This window comes from Mustela erminea, chromosome 20, assembly GCF_009829155.1.
Source record: "Mustela erminea isolate mMusErm1 chromosome 20, mMusErm1.Pri, whole genome shotgun sequence".
NCBI classification, from domain to species: Eukaryota; Metazoa; Chordata; class Mammalia; order Carnivora; family Mustelidae; genus Mustela; species Mustela erminea.
The window spans coordinates 7,363,279-7,383,914 of NC_045633.1; the positions used below are offsets into that span (position 1 = coordinate 7,363,279).

General features: G+C 37.2%; 1 protein-coding gene across 2 annotated transcripts in view; it reads right to left on the reverse strand.

The window, feature by feature from the left end:
- The window catches only part of LOC116581390 (ATP-binding cassette sub-family A member 3-like), a 124,420-nt gene that overhangs the window by 14,368 nt on the left and 89,416 nt on the right, over positions 1–20,636 (reverse strand). For both annotated transcript variants that reach the window (XM_032328554.1, XM_032328555.1), the window contains exons 23-26: positions 20,310–20,480; positions 17,930–18,108; positions 5,369–5,494; positions 4,927–5,121 (exon numbers count right to left, since the gene is read on the reverse strand). In XM_032328554.1, coding sequence (XP_032184445.1) covers positions 4,927–5,121; positions 5,369–5,494; positions 17,930–18,108; positions 20,310–20,480 — 671 coding nt within the window. The remainder of the gene's footprint in view (positions 1–4,926; positions 5,122–5,368; positions 5,495–17,929; positions 18,109–20,309; positions 20,481–20,636) is intronic.

The window sequence follows — 20,636 nt, forward strand, 5'->3', positions numbered from 1 at the left end:
GCTAACATATATTGTTCATTTTTGATGTGGTGTTCAGTGTTTCATTAGTGGCATATAACATCCAGTGCTCATCACCACACATGCCCTCCTTAATACCCGTCACCTTGTTACTCCACCCCCCACCCTCCTCCTCTATGTAACCTTCAGTTTGTTTCCTGCAGTCCATAGTCTCTCATGGCTTGTCTCCCTCTCTGATTTCTTCCCATTCACTTTTCCCTCCCTTCCCCTGTGGTCCTTTGCACTATTCCTTATGTTCCACATATGAGTGGAAACCATATGATAATTGTCTTTCTCTGCTTGACTTATTTCACTTAGCATAATCCCATCCATTTCCATCCATATCAATGAAAATCGTGGGTATTCATCATTTTTGATGGCTGAGTAATATTTCGTTGTATATATGGACCACATCTTCTTTATCTATTCATCTGTTGAAGGACTTCGTGACTCCTTCTACAGTGAACTTTCCTGCTATGAACAATGGGATGCATATGCCCCTTCTTTTCACTACATCTGCATCTTTGGGGTAACTACCCAGGAGTGCAATTGCTGGGTTGTAGGGTAGCTCTATTTTGAACATTCTGAGGAACCTCCATACTGTTTTCCAGAGTGTCTGTACCAGCTTGCATTCCCACCAAGAGTGTACGAGGGTTCACCTTTCTCCACAACCTTTCCAACATGTGTTGTTTCCTGACCTGTTAATTTTTGCCATTCTAACTGGTGTAAGGTGGTATCTCATTATGGTTTTGATTTTATCCCTGATGGCTAGAATGATGTTGAACATTTTTGCATGTGTCTGTTAGTCATTTGTATGTCTTCCTTGGAGAAGTGTCTATTCATATCTTCTGCCCATTTCTTGACTGGGTTTTTTGTTTTGGGGAGGTTGAGTTTGAGATGTTCTTTATAGATCTTAGATAATGGCCCTTAACTGTATGATTATTTGCAAATATTTTCTCCCATTCTGTGGGTTTCCTCTTAGTTTTGTTGACTGTTTCCTTTGCTGTGCAAAAGCCTTTTCTCTTAAGTCCCCAAAGTTCATTTTTGCTTTTGTTTCCCTTGCCTTTGTAGACATGTCTTGAAAGTTGGATCACTATGGTCAATGTTGAAGAGGTTACTGCCTATGTACTCCTGAAGGATTTTGATAGATTCCTGTCTCACATTTAGGTCTTTCAACCATTTTGAGTTTATCTTTGTGTACGGCATAAGAAAGTGGTCCAGTTTCTTTCTTCTCTGTGTGGCTGTCCAATTTTCCCAGTGCCATTTATTGAAGAGACTGTCTTTTTAAATTGGATATTCATTTCTGCTTTGTAAAGATGAGTTAACCATAGGGTTGAGAGTCCATTTCTGGGCTTTCTATTCTGCTCCATTGATCTATGGGCCTGTTTTTGTGCTAGTACCATGCTGTCTCAATAATCATAGCTTTGTAATATAGCTTGAAGTCAGTAATTGGGATGCTCCCAGCTTTGGTTTTCTTTTTCAACATTCCCCTGGTGATTTGGTAACTTTTTCTGGTTCCATACAAATTTTAGGATTGTTTGTTCCAGCTCTGTGAAAAATGTCAATGATATTTTGATAAGGATTGCACTGAATTTATAGATTGTTCTGGGCAGCACAGACATTTTTACAATGTTTATTCTTCCAATCCATGAGCATGGAATGTTTATCCATCTCTTTGCATCTTCCTCAATTTCTTTTATAAGTGTTATATAATTTCTAGAGTATAGATCCCTTACCTCTTTGATTTATTCTGGAGGTTTATTAGGTTTATTCCTAGGTATCTTATGGTTTTTGGTCCTATTATACATGGAATCGATTCCTTCATTTCTCTTTCTTCAGTCACATTGTTAGTGTATAGAAATGCAGCTGGTTTCTGTGCATTGATTTTCTATTCTGCCACATTTGCTGAATTATTATATAAGTTCTATTAATTTGGAGGTGGAGTCTTTTGGGTTTTCCACATAAAGTATCATGTAATCTGCGAAGAGAGAGAGTTTGACTTGTCAATTTTGACAATTTTTTGTCAATTTGAATGCTGAGGCTAGGACTTCTAGTACTATGTTGAACAAAAGTGTTGAGAGTGGGCATCCCTGTCATCCTCCTTGCCTTAAGGGAGAAGCTCAGCTTTTCCCTATTGAGAATGATACTAGCTATGGGCTTTACATAGATGGATTTTATTACCTTGAGGTATGTTCTCTCTATCCCTGTGTTTTGAATAGTTTTAATCAGGAAACAATACCATATTTTGTCAAAATGCTTTTTCTGCACCAATTGAGAGAATTATACAGCTCTTGTCTCTTTTGTTAATATGATATATCACATTGATTGATTTCCAAATATTGAGCCACCATTGTATCCCAGGAAAAAACTCCACCTGGTAGTAGTGAATAATTCTTTTAATGTACTGCTGGATCCTATTGGCTAGGACCTTGTTGAGTATTTTGGCATCCATGTTAATCAGGGATATTGGTCTGTAGTACTCCTTTTGGATGGGGTCTTTATCTGGTTTTGGGATCAGGGTAATTATGGTCTCAGAATAAGTCTGGACGTTTTCCTTCCATTTCTACTTTTTGAAACAGCTTCAGTAGAATAGCTATGATTTCTTCTCTAAATGTTTGGTAGGATTCCTTTGAGAAGCCATCTGGCCATGGACTCTTGTTTGTTGGGAGCTTTTTGATTACTGTTTCAATTTCCTTGCTGGCTATGGTCTGTTCATATTGTCTTTTTTTTTCTTCCTGTTTAAGTCTTGATAGTTTATATGTGTCCAAGAATGCACCCATTTCTTCCAGGTTGCCTGTTTTGTTGACATATAGCTACTGGTAATAAGTTGGCATCTCGCTGCTGGTAATAATTGCCTCTATTTCCTTCCTATTAGTTGTGATTTCTCCCCTTTCACTCATAGCTTTCAATAGTTACTCTCAATGTGAACAGGCTGAATACTCCCATCAAACAGCACAGGTTTCAAGTTGGCTAAGAAAGCAGCACCCATACATATGCTGTCTATAAGACTCATTCTGAACCTAAAGACACCTCCAGACTGAAAGCAAGGAGATGGAAAACCATTTCTCATGCTAACAGACCTAAAAAGAAAGGTAGGGTTGCGATTTTCATTTCAGACAAATTAGATTTTAAACCAAAGACTGTAGTAAGAGCTGTACAGAGACACTATGTCATACTTAAAGTGTCTATCCAACAAGAAAACCTAACAATTGTAAATATCTATGCCCCAAACATGGAAGCAGCCAACTACATAAGCCAACTATTAACCAAAATAAAGAATCCTATTGAGAATAATAATTAATAGTAGGAGACTTCAACACTCCACTTACAACAAGAGATAGATAATCTACATAGAAGCTCAATAAAGAACAAGAGCTTTGAATGACACATTGGACCAGATGAACTTTGTAGATATATACAGAACATTCCATCCTGAAACACCAGACTAATCATTCTTCTCAAGTGCACATGGAACTTTCTCCAGAACAGATCACATACTGGGTCACAAATCAGGTCTCAACCAATATCAAAAGATTAAGATTATTCCCTGCATGTCGTCAGACATGGTTCTTGGGGTCAGAGAATCCAAAATACCCAGCAGGCAGTTCCTCAAAAAAATAAAAATAGAAATATCATACAATCTGGAATATTCACTACTGTGTATTTACCCAAAGAAAACCCCAAGAACCATCTGGAAGAACCCATTCACCTCCTTTCACCATACATCACCTCTTCCTCTATTTCATTTTTTTCCCTTCTAGTATAAATGTGGTCAAGTTATTTAATGTATAAAATATCTCCTGTCTCATTCTCACAACTTTGGGTGAATTCTAATGTTTCGTTTAGCTTCAAAGCTAACTTTGTTCAAAGCATAACCCATATTCTTAGCTTCACCTCTGTTAGTAGAATACTATTTATCCTAGAGCATGCAGGATCCCACAACCCCATCTTCCTGATGTCATAATGACGAAGTGCCATGAGCTAAAGAGGTAAGAAATACACCATTTAGGATCCCATTACTACCACTCAACTGACCATAGCACAATAGTTCTTGCTAACTGCATCACTGAAGTTCTGATTGCTAAATCCAATACACTCTATTCAATCTTACATTGCTGGAGATTTCCTGGAATCTGACACCATTGACCAGTTTCTTCATCTTTAATTTTTCTTCCCATTTAGCTTTCCCCAAGGTTATGCACTCTCTCCCAAGCAGCATGTGTACCCAATGGCTGGCTGATTCAGAGATATAAAAGAAAGCTACCTTGCCTTGATTTGGGACCATTCTGAAAGTTTATCCTGTTCCAGAGCTCTAAAGGGCATGAAGACCACAGTTACAAGTGAACTGCATTTATAAGTGAACTGCATCTTTTACCCTGTCTTTCCCTCTACAGCATCTTGTCTGGCATATGTTTGATGTATTGTTGAGAGAACTTGCCTTTTACTCTAGCAGTTTCAAAGAACACAAAAGATAATCTTGTCTTAGATTCTATACTTGTTGCCTCCTCTCTCTCCTCAAAATTTTTTTTTTCTCTCTCCAGAATCTACTGAGTTGACTAATACTGTCAGTATCAATGTCTACCATGATTGCCATCTATTATCTTCAGTGCCTGCCTGTTACCTGTACTCCCAAGACATCAAGCTTCTCAAATCTTTTTTTTAAGATTTTATTTATTTATTTATTTATTTATTTATTTATTTATTTCACACACACACACACACACACACACACACACACACACACACACAAGGAACACAAGCAGGGGGAACGGGAGAGGAAGAAGGCGGCTACCCACTGAGCAGGGAGCCAGATGCGGGGCTTGATCCCAGAACCCTGGGATCAGGACCTGAGCCGAAGGCAGATGCTTTATGACTGAGTCACCCAGATGCCCCAAGCTTCTCATATCTTAGATTGTAATAGTGTCTTACCTTTGGGAGACTTTTAGTGATGCTAAAGTGCTCAATGAACACATCCCCAGAGGTAACAGTCTCTTCTCCAGTCAAAATTTTGAAGGTAGTAGTTTTTCCAGCTCCATTGAATCCAAGCAATGCAAAGCACTCTCCTCTTTGGATTGTAACAGAAATATTTTTCACAGCCAGAATGACAGGATACTTAAAATATATCTTAAAAAAAAAATCCAGAAAACACAATGCAGTAAATAGTATTTGAAGATCAAAAAAATACCTCAGATCCCTATGGAGCATGACTTCAGGTAGTTTCATAAGAACTCTTCTATTATACTGGGGAAATAAACATATATTCTAAAAAAAAAAAAAAAAGAAAAGAAAAAACCCATAGTGTGCCCCTGACACTGATGCCATGCTCTTGGGGATAACAAGCCAGTATATATTGGCCAGTGAATGATATTACCTTTGTGAGTTCCTTAATAATCACTGGGGAATCTAGTAACCCCTGAGGCTGCCCCAGGATTCTCTGTCTTTCATTTTGTATATCTTCATCATCAGATTCTCCAGATAGTTCCTTGGACACTTTTCCCTATATTTGAAATAAGCAAGAGATAAATACTTATCACTTATAAGAGATTTCCAATAGGAGCAGCACCTAACTTTTTACAAAAACCGATGAAGAGTGATATCAGCTTGCTGGTTGATTAGGAGAACCTGGTGCTTGCTGCCATCCTCCATATCAATGGTTTAACAAATATCCACAGAGAAAATAACCCTGGGAGAGCTCTGGAGTACAGTTAAAGAGGATGCAGCAACCTGATGGAGTAGAAATTCCATGGATGACCATATAAAAAAGTAGAGGATGCATTTTACCCACATCAACCCATTCCTCAGCTTAGCACAGCTTGGTACCAAGAAGAATCTCTTTGTTCACAATCTCTCTTCTTGAGAGAAAAGTAGGGCACGAAGATCCCAGTGGCCACTGTCATGAGGTACACCAGCAGCCCTCATTGCTGCTAGAGACACTACAGTTGTCACTGCCAAAACACTTACAGTCTTCAATAATGCTAAACTCAGCTGATGGAACAATCCAGAATTTATTCCACTGTTCACCCCAACACCTTGAGTCAGAGATGCTGTTGTACCCCATTGAAACCAGAGCCAGAGATACCAGACTCCACCCATCTGGTGCCCTCATATTCATATGAAGGTAAAGGTCTTTTCCCACCTTTATAGACTGGTCTTTTCCCAGTCTATAAAGCCTGGAAGAGGTGACTGTTCCTACAAATGCACAGATGTATATATGAGGCTACAAGGAACACACACAAAAATCAAGGAAAAGCAAAAAATAATTTTGAACATGAAACATGACACCACTAAAGGAACACAGGGAATTTCATGTAACTTACCCCAAAGAAATATAGATTTTAAAACTACCTGACAAAATAATTCAAAATAATTGTCTTAAAGAAGCTCAGTGAGCCATAAGAGAATACAAATAGACAATTTAATGAAATTAGGAAAATAAAATATGAACAAAAGAGAAGTTCAAAAGAATATAAAATCATAAGAAGGAGAACTAATGAATTCATTAAAGTTGTAGTTTACAAAATCAATGTACAAAAATTTGTTGCATTTCTATACACTAATAATGGTCTATCAGAAAGGGAAATCATGAAAACAATCCCACTTACAACTACATTAGAAAGAATAAAGTCAATCCCATTTACAACTACATTATAAAGAATAAAATGCCTAGGAATAAATTTAAACATGGAGGCAAAATTCTTGTGAACTGAGAACTATAAGACAATTAAAGAAATTAAAACAGACACAAAGGAAAAGATATTCTGTGCACATGGATTGGAAGAAATTATATTGTTATAACCAAGAGGCTCAGCTAATCAATTAGTAGCGCAAATGCAAATGAATCACAAGGTACTGCTAATCCAAAAGAAGACATGAAAAGAGAAAAACTAAAGTATAGATGTGAAAGAAAATAAAAAGCAAAATGACAAACTTAAACCCAACCATATAAAAAGTTACATTCAAGGGATGCCTGGGTGGCTCAGTCGGTTAAGCGGCTGCCTTCAGCTCAGGTCATGATCCCAGCATCCTGGGATCGAGTCCCACATAGGGCTCCTTGGTCTGCAGGGAGCCTGCTCCTCCACTCTGCCTGCCTGTACTCTATCTCTCTGCAAATAAATAAATAAAATCTCAAAAAAAAAAAAGTTACATTCAATATAGTCTAAATTCTATTAAAATGTAGAGATTATCAGATTGAATAAAAAACTAAGTAAATTATGCTCTCTATAAAAAACTCATTTCAGGGGTGCCTGGGTGGCTCAGTGGGCTAAAGCCTCTGCCTTCGGCTCAGGTCTTGATCCCAGGGTCCTGGAATCAAGTCCCACATCAGGCTCTTTGCTCAGCAGGGAGCCTGCTTCCTCCTCTCTCTCTGTGCCTGCCTCTCTGCCTATTTGTGATCTCTGTTTGTCAAATAAATAAAATCTTAAAAAAAAATGAAACTCATTTCAAATATAATAATAATACAGGTTAAAGGTCAAATGATTAAAAAGAGACATCATGCAAAATGTATACATGAAAAAACTGGCAGAGTAACATCAGACAGGATATATTATAGAACAAGGAATATCACCAGAGATTTTTCAAAAAGTAATTACATAATGACTGATGGTCAATTCATCAAGAGAATATAAAAATCCTAAGTGCATGTGTGCCTAATATTTTAGGTTATAAACAGATAAGGCTAAAACCAAAAAATAAAAATAAGTAAGTAAACAAGTAAGTAAGTAAACAAATAAATAAAGGAGGAGAAATAGGCACATCCACTGTCATACTTAGAATCTTTAATCTCTTGAAAATTGGTATAATAGGTTGAGGAAAAAATAAGAATATAGAAAAATTGAATATTATTAAACAACTTTATCTAGTTAACAATTAAAGAACACTGAATCCAAGAAGAGCAGAATATGCATTCTTTCAAGTACACAAGGAACATTCACCAAGATAGGGCATATTTTGAGCCATGAAACAACTCTTCATAAATTCATGGAGACAGAAGAATATGTACTCCAGAAATAATAATAATAAAAAAAGAAATCAACAGCAGAACAATACCTATAAAATTTTTAAATATTTAGAAATTAAGCAACACTTTATAAATAACTTATGCATCAAAAAAGGAATCACAGAAGATATTAGAATATGTTTTGAAGAGAATGAAATGAAAACATGATATTTCAAAACTTATGAGCTGCACCTAAAGCAGTGATTAGAGAGATTTATATCATAAAATATTTACATTAAAAAGAATAAAAATTAAAAAAAAAAGAATAAAGTCTCAGTGGTCCAAACTTCTACCAGAAGAAACTAGAAATAAAAGTCAAATAATACAAGTAAATCTGTAATAAGCAGAAAGATATTATAATGACAAGAGTGAACTCAATGATATTAGAAACAAATAATGGAAGAAAAAAATCAATGAAAACAAAAGTAGGTTAATTAAAATATCTGCAAAATTCAATAACCTTTAGTATAACTGATCAATAAAAAAATAAACAAATTACCAGTATGAAGAAAACAAATTACCAGTATGAAGAATAAATAAAGGGCCATTACTATAGATATTCTGAACCTCAGAAGAATACTAAAGGGGTAAACCTTTGCAAGGTAAGCTCCTTGCAAAGGACAATTTCTGATATGATGGAAATATTCTATATTTCGAGTATGATGAGATTGTAATGGTTTTGCACCCATAAATATTTGTAAAAGGTGAAAGATGTATGCGATCTGAAGAGAAACCAGAGTACGCACTCATAAATATGCCCTGAGCCCAGCGCCAAGGCTTACAGGCTCGGAGTAAGTGAGTCCTCAGGAGAAATCATGGGCTTAGCATTGGCGCTGGGCTCAGGGCAAATTTTGTTGGCACGTGTGCTCCTACACAACTGTATGGTACACAGTTGTGGCAGTGCACTGTGCATATCCAACTTGGGACTGAGCCATGCTCCCAGAGCCACCTTCATGCACGAGACCCAGATGTGTCCAGCCATTGCTGGCTCAGACTCACCCCCTCTGCTGCCATGGCCTAGAGCCCTCATCTGCTGGAGTGCTTCAGGGGATCTAGTATAGGACTAGTAGCCCAGCTAAAATTTTGCTAAAACCACTGCCTCACTCTCGCGATCCCTGGCAGACATGCCCCTTAGAGCTGGCCCTGTTTGGATCCCACTAATACCACAGAGAGTGAGCATAGCCCACAACAGGCAGTGAGTGCAGATGGCTGCACTGAAATGTCTCAGAGACAACAGCAGGGCATAAGTAACACACAAAGAATAGCCTCCTAAAGTGTCAGGTCCTGTTGAGCAGGACACTACACTGCAAGGCAGTACAGGGCCTCTTTTTCCTAAAGTCACCACTTTTAAGAGCAGAAGAAAGAGCTGACTGAGAAAATTATCCCAAATGGAAGAAAAGGACAAGGCCATAGCCAGAGATCTAAAAGAAACAGATATAAGTAACATGCCTGATACAGAATTTAAAGCAGTGATTATAAGGATACTCATAGGACTTAAGAAAAGAATGAAAGATATGAGTGAGATTCTTAACACAGAGATAAGAAATAACACAACATAGATAAAGGGCTCAATAAACAAAATGAGAAGCATATTTGATGGAATGAAAGACAGGATGGAAGAAGCAGAGGAATGAATTAATGACCTAAAAGACAGAGTAACAGAAAGTAACTAAACTGAACCAAAGAGATAAAAGATTAATGCAAAATGAAAATAGACTTAGGGAAACTCTGTGACTCCATCAAATGTAATAACATTCATATAGCAGTTCCAGAAGAAAAAGAGAGGAAAGGGGGCAGAAAATTTATTTGAAGAAATAACTAAAAACATCCCTATCTGGGGAAGGAAACAGATATTCAGATGTAGGAGGCACAGAGAAGCAGACCCACATCAAGACTTGCTATAATTAAATTGGCAAAATATAGTGAAAAGAAAAAAAAATTAGTCAGGAAGACAAAAGGAAATCATAACTTGTGAGGGAAAACCCACAAGGATAGCATGAGATTTTCAAGCAGAAACTTTGCAAGCCAAAAGAAAGTGACAAAATATATTCAAAGTGCTGACTGGGAAAAATCTGCAGCTAAGAATGGTTCTGTCCAGCAAGGCCATCATTCAGAATAGAAGGAAAGGTATAGAGATTCCCAGACACAAGAAAAACTAAAGGAGTTCATGCCTGCTAAATCATCCCTGCAAGAAATATTAAAGGGGACTTTAAAGAGAGGAAAGGAAAGACTGGAAGTGACAGTATAAAGGTAGGAAACACATTTTATTTAAGCAAATATATCCAAAATATTGTCATTTTAACACATTGAAATATTTTATATTCTTTTTGTCATATTAAAATAAGTCCTTAAGTAAGATTTCAGTCTAAAGGAAAACTCATATATTCAGGAAAGAATGAATAGCACCAGAGAGGCTAAGTATCTACATAAATACAAACTCATTTTCCTGTTGGCTACTTTGAAATACATAATATATTATTTTTCATGGTTAATAACAATGACATGTATAGATGTAAGACATACACCAACTTTAGCATTAAAAAAAACAAGGGATAGAAATGGACATTTATGGTTTCATATTTACTACATTTTACAATATTAACTCTAAAAACACTATGGAAAATTAACTATATATTTTGTAAAGCCTGCATTGACCACTAAAGATAAATATAAAAGTATTGCTAGAGTGAACTGAAAAATTAAAATGGAATTCCAACATATTCAATTAACCCAAGTTAAGGCAGAAATATGAAAAGAGTGAAACAAAAAACTGAAGGGACAAACAGAAGACAAATAAAATATGTGGTAGATGGAAATACAAAGGACCAAATGCTCAAATTGGAAAGTCAGAGATTATCCGAATAGATAAAATATCCAAATGGATAAAAAGTTAGGACCCAATTACACACTGTTTGCATTGAGCCAGTTTAAATGTAAAGACATAGAATTTTGGGGGTGCCTGGGTGGCTCAGTAGGTTAAAGCCTCTGCCTTCAGCTCAGGTCGTGTTCCCAGGGTCCTGGGATCGAGCCCTACATCAGGCTCTCTGCTCAGCTGGGAGCCTGCTTCCTCCTCTCACTCTCCCTGCTTCTTTGCCTACTTGTAATCTCCATCTGTCAAATAAATAAATAAAATCTTAAAAAAAAAAAAAGACACAGAATTTTGAAAATAAATATATGTAAGAAGATATTCAGGGGTGCCTGGGTGGCTTAGTAGGTGAAGGCCTCTACCTTCGGCTCGAGTCATGATCCCAGGGTCCTGGGATCGAGCCCCAAATCAGGCTCTCTGCTCTGTGGAGAACCTGCTTCTTTCTCTCTCTCTGCCTGCCTCTCTGCCTACTTGTGACCTCTGTCAAATAAATAAATAAATAAATCTTTAAAAAAATAAATAAATAAAAGATATTCACAAATGACACTACAGGTAAAAGGCTGATATCCAAGATCTAAAAAGAACTCCTGTGTCAAATAAATAAATAACCCTTTAAAAAAAAAAAAAAAAAAGAAGATATTCACAAATGACACTACAGATAAAAGGCTGATACCCAAGATCTATAAAGAACTCCTCAAACTCAACACACACAAAACAGACAATCATGTCAAAAAATGGGCAGAAGACATGAACGGACACTTCTCCAAAGAAGACATACAAATGGCTAACAGACAAATGAAAAAATGTTCATCATCACTAGCAGTCAGGGAAATTCAAATCAAAACCACATTGAGGGGCGCCTGGGTTAAAGTTGGGTATTGGGATGCCTAGGTAGCTCAGTGGGTTTAAAGCCTCTGCCTTTGGCTCAGGTCTTGATCCCAGGGTCCTGGAATCAAGCCCCACCTCAGGCTCTCTGCTCAGCAGGGAAACTGCTTCCCTTCCTCTCTCTCTAGGCCTGCCTCTCTGCCTACTTGTAATCTGTCTGTCAAATAAATAAATAAAATCTTAAAAAAAAAAAAAAACAGATTGAGATACACCACATTACACCAGTTAGAATGGCCAAAAATCAGCAGGACAGGAAACAAGAAGTGTTAGAGAGGATGTGGAGAAAGGGCAACCCTCTTACACTGTTGGTGGGAATGTAAGTTGGTGCAGGCACTTTGGAAAACAGTGTGGAGATTCCTCAAAAAATTAAAAATAGAGCTATCCTATGGCCCTGCAACTGCACTACTAGGATTTACCCCAAAGATACAGATGTAGTGAAAAGAAGACCCATATGTATCCCAATGTTCATAGCAGCAATGGCTACAATCACCAAACTCTGGAAAGACCGAAGATGCCCTTCAACAGATGAATGGATAAAGAAGATGTGGTCCACATATATAATGGAATATTATGGAGCCATCAGAAAGAATGAATACCCAACTTTGTTTTTTTTTTTTTTTTTTTTAAGATTTTGTTTATTTGACAGACAGAGAGCTCAAGTAGGCAGAGCAGCAGGGAGGCCAGGGCCGGGGGGCGGGGGGGGGGGGGGTGGACAGGGAAAGCAGGCTCCCTGCTGAGCAGAGGGCCCAATGTGGGGCTCCATCCCAATACCCTAGGATCACGACCTGAGCTGAAGGCAGAGGTTTTAAACCCACTGAGCCACCCAGGCACCCCAATACCCAACTTTTGTATCAACATGGATGAGACTGGAGGAGATTATGCTGAGTGAAATAAGTCAAGCAGAGAAAGTCAATTATCATAGGGTTTCACTTACTTGTAGAACATAAGGAATAAAATGGAGGACACTGGGAGAAGGAAAGGAAAAGTGAATGGGGTAAATTGGAGGGAGAGACAAAAGAGGAGAGACTTGATTCTGAGAAACAAACTGAGGGTTACAGAGATGAGGGAAGTTGGGGGATGAGTGAGCCTGGTCGTGTGTATTAAGGAGGGCACGTATTGCATGGGGCACTGGGTGTGTTGCATAAACAATGAAGCTTGAAACACTGAAAAAAATAAAATAAAATGAAGATTAAAAAAAAACAAAATAAATATATGTAAAATGACATACCATGAGAAACTGTACAAGAGTGAAGGTGCCCATTAATGTCACAGGAAATAGACATTAAGACAAAGAATATTATCAGAGACATATGTCATTACCCATGATACTCCATAATTCAATTAATCAGAAAGACATATAATAATAAATGTTTATTAGCTTAATGATAGAGATTCAAATATATATTTTTAAAAATGACAGAACTGGGGTGCCTGGGTGTCTCAGTGGGTTAAAGCCTCTGCCTGGTGTCTCAGTGGGTTAAAGCCTCTGCCTTCGGCTCAGATCATGATCTCAGCCCCAAGTCGGGCTCCTTGCTCAGCGGGGAGCCTGCTTCTCCCTCTCTCTCTGCCTGCCTCTGCCCACTTGTGATTTTTCTCTCTCTGTCAAATAAATAAATAAATCTTTAAAAAAAAAATAAAAGTGACAGAACTAAAGGGAAAAATAAACAAACCTATAACTAGGATTGGAGATTTTACATTCTTTTCTCAGCAATTGAAAGATAAATCTAACAAAAATATCAGTTAGAAACTAGGTGATGTAAGCAATCCCATCACTCATCATAACCTAATTGATATTTATAGAACATTATAACTAACAAATACAAAAGACACATTTATTTCACATGCATATGGCATATCACCAAGATTGATTGCATGCTGAGCCATAGAGCAATTATGAATTAATTTAAAAGGATTGACTATAGAGTGTGTTTTTTGACTATGAAGGAATTAAACTAGAAATCAATAATAATTAATATATCTAGAAACTTCCCAAATATTTTGAAATTTATTTAACTTTTCAGTAATCCATAAATCAAAAAAAGAAATTATACAGGAAATTTTAAAAATACTTAAACATTTGTCTCCAAACAAACAAAAGCCCAGGGCCAGACAGCTTCCCAGGGGAATTCTACCAAACATTTAAAGAAGAATTAATTCCTATTCTCCTGAAACTGTTTCAAAAAATAGAAATGGAAGGAAAACTTCCAAACTCATTTTATGAGGCCAGCATCACCTTGATCCCAAAACCAGACAAGGATCCCATCAAAAAAGAGAATTACAGACCAATATCCTTGATGAACACAGATGTAAAAATTCTCACCAAAATACTAGTCATAGGATCCAACAGTACATTAAAAGCATTATTCACCACGACCAAGTGGGATTTATTCCAGGACTGCAAGTTTAGTTCAACATCCGCATATCAATCAATGTGATACAATACATTAATAAAAGAAAGAACAAGAACCATATGATACTCTCAATAGATGCTGAAAAAGCATTTGACAAAGTATAGCATCCCTTCCTGATCAAAACTCTTTAAAGTGTAGGAATAGAGGGCACATACCTCAATATGATCAAAGCCATCTATGAAAAACCCACCGCAATATCATTCTCAATGGAGAAAAACTGAAAGCTAGAAGTCCTAGCCTCAGCAATCAGACAACAAAAAGAAATTAAAGGCATCCAAATCGGCAAAGAAGAAGTCAAACTATCACTCTTTGCAGATGATATGATACTATATGTGGAAAACCCAAAAGACTCCACTCCAAATCTGCTAGAACTTGTACAGGAATTCAGTAAAGTGTCAGGATATAAAATCAATGCACAGAAATCAGTTGCATTTCTTTACACCAACAACAAGACAGAAGAAAGAGAAATTAAGGAGTCTATCTCATTTACAATTGCACCCAAAGCCAAAAGATACCTAGGAATAAACCTAACCAAAGAGGCAAAGAATCTATACTCAGAAAACTATACTCATGAAAGAAATTGAGGAAGACTCAAAGAAATGGAAAAAGGTTCCATGCTTCTGGATTGGAAGAACAAATATTGTGAAAATGTCTATGCTACCTAAAGCAATCTGCACATTTAATGCAATCCCTATAAAAATACCATCCATTTTTTTCAAAGAAATGGAACAAATAATCCTAAAATTTATATGGAACCAGAAAAGACCTCGAATAGCCAAAGGAATATTGAAAAACAAAGCCAAAGTTGGTGGCATCACAATTCCAGACTTCAAGCTCTATTACAAAGCTGTCATTATCAAGACAGTGTGGTACTGGCACAAAAACACATAGAACAATGGAACAGAATAGAGAGCCCAGAAATGGGCCCTCAACTCTATGGTCAACTAATCTTCGACAAAGCAGGAAAGAATGTCCAATGGAAAAAAGACAGCATCTTCAACAAATGGTGTTGGGAAAATTGGACAGACACATGCAGAAAAATGAAACTGGACCATTTTCTTACACCCCACACGAAAATAGACTGAAAATGGATGAAGGACCTCAATGTGAGAAAGGAATCCATCAAAATCCTTGAGGAAAATGCAGGCAGCAACCTCTTCGGCCTCAGCCACCTCAACTTCTTCCTAGGAACATTGCCAAAGGCAAGGGAAGCAAGGGCAAAAATGAACTATTGGGATTTCATCAAGATCAAAAGCTTTTGCACAGCAAAGCAAACAGTTAACAAAACCAAACGACAACTGACAGAATGGGAGAAGATATTTGCAAATGTCATATCAGATAAAGGGCTGGTGTCCAAAATCTATAAAGAACTTAGCAAACTCAACACCCAAAGAACAAATAATCCAATCAAGAAATGGGCAGAGGACATGAACAGACATTTCTGCAAAGAAGACATCCAGATGGCCAAAGGACACATGAAAAAGTGCTCCATATCACTCGGCATCAGGGAAATACAAATCAAAACCACAATGAGATACCACCTCATGCCAGTCAGGATGACTAAAATTAACAAGTCAGGAAACGACAGATGCTGGCGAGGATGAGGAGAAAGGGGAACCCTCCTACACTGTTGGTGGGAATGTAAGCTGGTGCAGCCACTCTGGAAAACAGCATGGATGTTCCTCAAAAAGTTGAAACTAGAGCTACCCTATGACCCAGGAATTGAACTACTGGGTATTTACCCTAAAGATACAAATGTAGTGATCTGAAGGGGCACGTGCACCCCAATGTTTATAGCAGCAATGTTCACAATAGCTAAACTATGGAAGGAACCTAGATGTCCATCAACAGATGAATGGATAAAGAAGAAGTGGTGTATATATATACAATGGAATACTATGCAGCCATCAAAAGAAATGAAATCTTGCCATTTGTGATGACGTGGATGGAACTAGAGGGTATTATGGTTAGTGAAATAAGTCAATCAGAGAAACACAACTATCATATGATCTCCTTGATATGAGGAAGCAGAGATGCAACGTGGGGGGCTTGGGGGTTAGGAAAAGAATAAATGAAACAAGATGGGATTGGGAGGGAGACAAACCATAAGAGACTCTTAATCTCACAAAACAAACTGAGGGTTGCCGGCGGGGGGGGGGGGGGGGGGGGGTTGGGGGGTTGGGAGGGGTTCAGGAGAGGGTGATGGGGTTATGGACATTGGGGAAGGTATGTGCTATGGTGAGTGCTGTGAAGTGTGTAAACCTGGCAATTCACAGACCTGTACCCCTGGGGCTAAAAATACATCATACATTTATAAAAAATTAAAAAAATTTAAATTTAAAAATAGTTAAACATTTGAATGATAATGAAAATAGAAGTAATCAAATTTTTTTCAGGATAGAGTTAGAGGACTGTTTGCAGGGAAATGTTTTGCTTTAAATGTTTATGTTATTACAGAAGAAAGACCTAAAACCTGTAGTTTCATTCTTCTCATAAGGAAGGTAGGAAGAAGTATCCCAAAAGCAAGCAGCAGGAAGAAAAAATTTTAAATAAAGCTCAAAAATATCAATGAAAGAGAAAGCAATCAAAAATAAAGAAAATTAGTAAAGAAAAATTTGGTTCTTTGAAATAATGAATAAAAACAAGTGCATTTTATTGTAGGTAAACTAAACCTCAGTGGATTTTGATGAGGGAGCAGAAGGTTGGCTGAGGACAAAGCAAAAGCTGGCATCTTGCACTCCCTCTCCACCTGCTCCCCTCGGTAATATGTGTAACAATTCTAAGGCACCGCTGACCACCTTAAAGGAGAAACAAATATTTGACTTGCAGAGATCCCAATCCTGCAAGATAGTAATCTCCCAACTATCTTGATGTTAATGGCTTGCCAAAAGACAACAATGATCCCGGCACCTCGTAGGTCCTCTTTAGCATATGAAAGCTCTGTTGAAACCTCCCTTTCCCTCACCTTCCCCCAACCGCAGGGTTCTTAGCCTGCCTTCCCTCACAACCCAGGGCAGCAGCATCTCCACCTGCCCACGAGTCCTGTCCCCTTTAATAAACCACCATTTTGCACCAAAGATGTCTCAAGAATTCTTTCTTGGTCATCGGCTCCGGAACTCACCCCACCAAACCTCACTTATGTTCTAGAACTTCATCAGATTTTATTTAAGAAAATATGTTTCTGGGACACCTGTGTGGCTCAGTCAGTTAAGCAGCCACTCTTGGTTTCAGCTCAGGTCATGATCTCAGACTCCTAGGACCAAGCCAGTCCCCTGCTGGGCTCTGCACTCTGAGCTCAGCAGGGAGTGTGCTTCAGGATTCTCTCTCTGCCCCCACATCCCCAACTCACACACACTCTTTCTCAAACAAATAAATACATTTTTAAAAAAAGAATACATTTCTGTGAACACTGATTTTTCTTTTACCAGTAAATGAGATAGTCATGTATAGATATATATAATTTTTAGGTTTAATGTTCCAGTTGCTTGGAGTTATTCTTTCTTTCTTTTTTTTTTTTTTTTAAGATTTATTTATTTGAGAGACAGTGAGCAAGACAGATGTGAGTACAAACCAGGGAGAGGCAAAGGGAGAGTGAGAAACAGACTCTCCACTAGCAGGAAGCCCGATGTGGGGCTTGAACCAGGACTCTGAGATCATGACCTGAGCCAAAGGCAGAGGCTTAACCAACTGGGCCACCCAAGCACCCTCCCCCCTACTTTTTTTTTTTTTTTTAAAGATTCTGCTTGGAGTTAAGGCTCATGCATAATTACTCACCTTCCTGAATGTCTTATAGATACCAAAGTAAATATACTGATTGAAAAATGTTCTTATCTTCCACAAAGTAGTGTCCAAAAAGAAAATGAAGAGAAGGCAAATATAGCCTGTGATACTCATTATAATCATGTACTTTCCAATCATTTTCTCTTCCAAAGAATAAATGTTCTTTGCAGTTCCTGAAAATGGCGGGGGGAGGGGGGAGGTGGATTGAAAGAGAGCGATCTTAATACACCATAAACAAGGACTAAAAAACAATAAAGAAGAAATAAAAGATGGAATGAAGTATTAGGCTAATTGGGACAAGTAAACTATTTGGAGTGTGAAAAGTGGTTATCCTACTACCCAAATAACTTTTCAACAATGAATTTTGAAGGTTAATTTCATGAATATAATATATAATAATCAAGTAAGCATATATTAATATATTTACTGATATGCTTATTATTGGATGCTATAAAAAATAAGCCCCAAATCCTTTCAGACATCTGAAATCTTAAGTTAATAATTAGAAGAAAGTATTAAAGCACAAATACTCATATAAAAGATAACACTTTGCTTTAAAAGGTAAAAATGACCATTAGTGATATTTCTTGAGCTTTGAGAAGAAAGTTGAATAAAAGCCATAGAATTTCTGTTACAAGAAAACTATATACTTGAATTTCTATGAAAAAAATACATGAATGGATAACAGATAACAAAAAGATGCTCATCATCACTGGTAACATTAGAGATATGCAAATTGAAACAATAATGTGATACAACTTCATACCTATTAGAAAGGCTATATAATTTTTAAAAAATGGAAAAATAACAATTGTTGGAGAGGATATAGAGAAACTGGAACACTTCTACATTGTGCAAAATATTCCCTGTCCTATGGAGACTCAATAATATCTAACTTTCCATGTAACTATATTTTACTTGAAATGTTTCTCTTCCATTTCTTTCTACCTCACTTCATCCCCTAAAATTTATTATCATACAATTTATAGTTCTGAACACTGAGCTTCCCTCTTGAGGTCATTGACTACAGTTCTAGGTAAGATCTGGCTTACTAAGTATTCCTTCTCACTCTGCCCACTCTCACCAAAGTAAGGTATTTTCAAAATTACCTACTAAATGATACAGCACTACCATGAGGATTTCTAGAGTTAACATGAATGTTTACCCTTTTCAAAAAATCTGCAGTACTGTTTGCCTTTCTCTTACTTTTCTTTGTTTTTTTTTCTTTGCTGTACTTTTTCTTTACTGTACATCTCTTTATCACCCAAATTATCACATCCTGAACTTTACCTATTTATCTAAAATGACAACAACAACAATTAAAAAACAAAAACAAAAACCGATAAACAGTTGAATTCCTCTACATGCAGATACTATATTAAACACTGGAGAATGGATTTCATCCATTCCTTCAAATAAGTTGTGGGCAGGTAAGTGTGGGTGCTTATGAGTGGTGAAGGTGGTGGAAAATAGGAAAAGTAAATATAATACAAATTCTTCCCCTGGAGGTTCTTTTCCAAAGATGAAATGCTTTATGCAATGAGGGAACATAAACAGTGAATCCCAGTTCTGGACCATAAAAGCTGAGTGGCAGAGGGCACATAGTCCTCTTCCTTGAAATGAGTGTAAAAACTGAGAACTTGAAGTTGTGGCAATTTAAAATAATGTATGTAGTTACTAGATGGTTGATTATTAGTAGCTCTTTTTTTATCTGATGACTACTTTAAACTTACCTTGGCTTTGCTTCTGAGGTTTTATTATATTTCCAAAGGTTTCCCCCTAGTCTTGCAAAACGACCCTATGTATTGAACATGTGTCCTGACTCCCTCCTTTGAAATAAGGTCTGATTCCCCACATGTCTCATGGGTTAAGCCTGAGACTAATTTCTTAGACTTAGGGATGCCAAGAATACTGTGAAGATTAATAAAGGGAAGCTTCTCTAAAGTGGAGTGGGGATGCCAGCAGGGGGAATTCTCACACCCTAAGACTTGTTAATGACAAGAATTATCAATTATAGATCCAAAAGAAGACTCAATAGAAAAGAATCATCCATGACAGGACCCAACAACAACAAAAATGTACACTGTATCTCCTATGAGAAACTGACTACTCCTGCAACTCAGCCAACTAGAAAGTCATCACCCTAAACTCTTGCTTCTCTCCAATGGACTTTTTTTTTTCTTTTTCCAAGTGTCTGTCCCAGCTTCCTCCCTCCTCCTGAATAATACTCCTCTCTAAAACAATGCTTATGAGACTTGCCTATGATTTGCTCTAACTTTTTATCCTGCATTGCAATTCTGTGCCATTCCCCAGTTAACCCATTTTTGCTGGAAAAATTACTGGCAATTTTATGTTTAAGGTTAATAATACTTACTTTCTTTACTACAATTAAGGTAGATAGGAGGCTTATTTCCAGAGCACCATTTCTTTATCAGGTGGAAAGTAAAATAGTCACTGATACACTTCGCAAGGTTGTAATTGGGAAAGAGCAGTAATGAATTAAGTATGAAGGCTCTGGTGGTTTTTGACATCTTATGTTGAACTTCTGAAAAAGATGATAAGATTAGATTTCATTATAGGAAATTAACTTTCTCCAGGACAACAAATCCACCAAGGATGGTCAAAGCAAGCTCAGGGAATTAAAAAAAAAAAAACAGATGATTATATTTGAAGAACACTAATTACTTCCAATAAGTTGTTC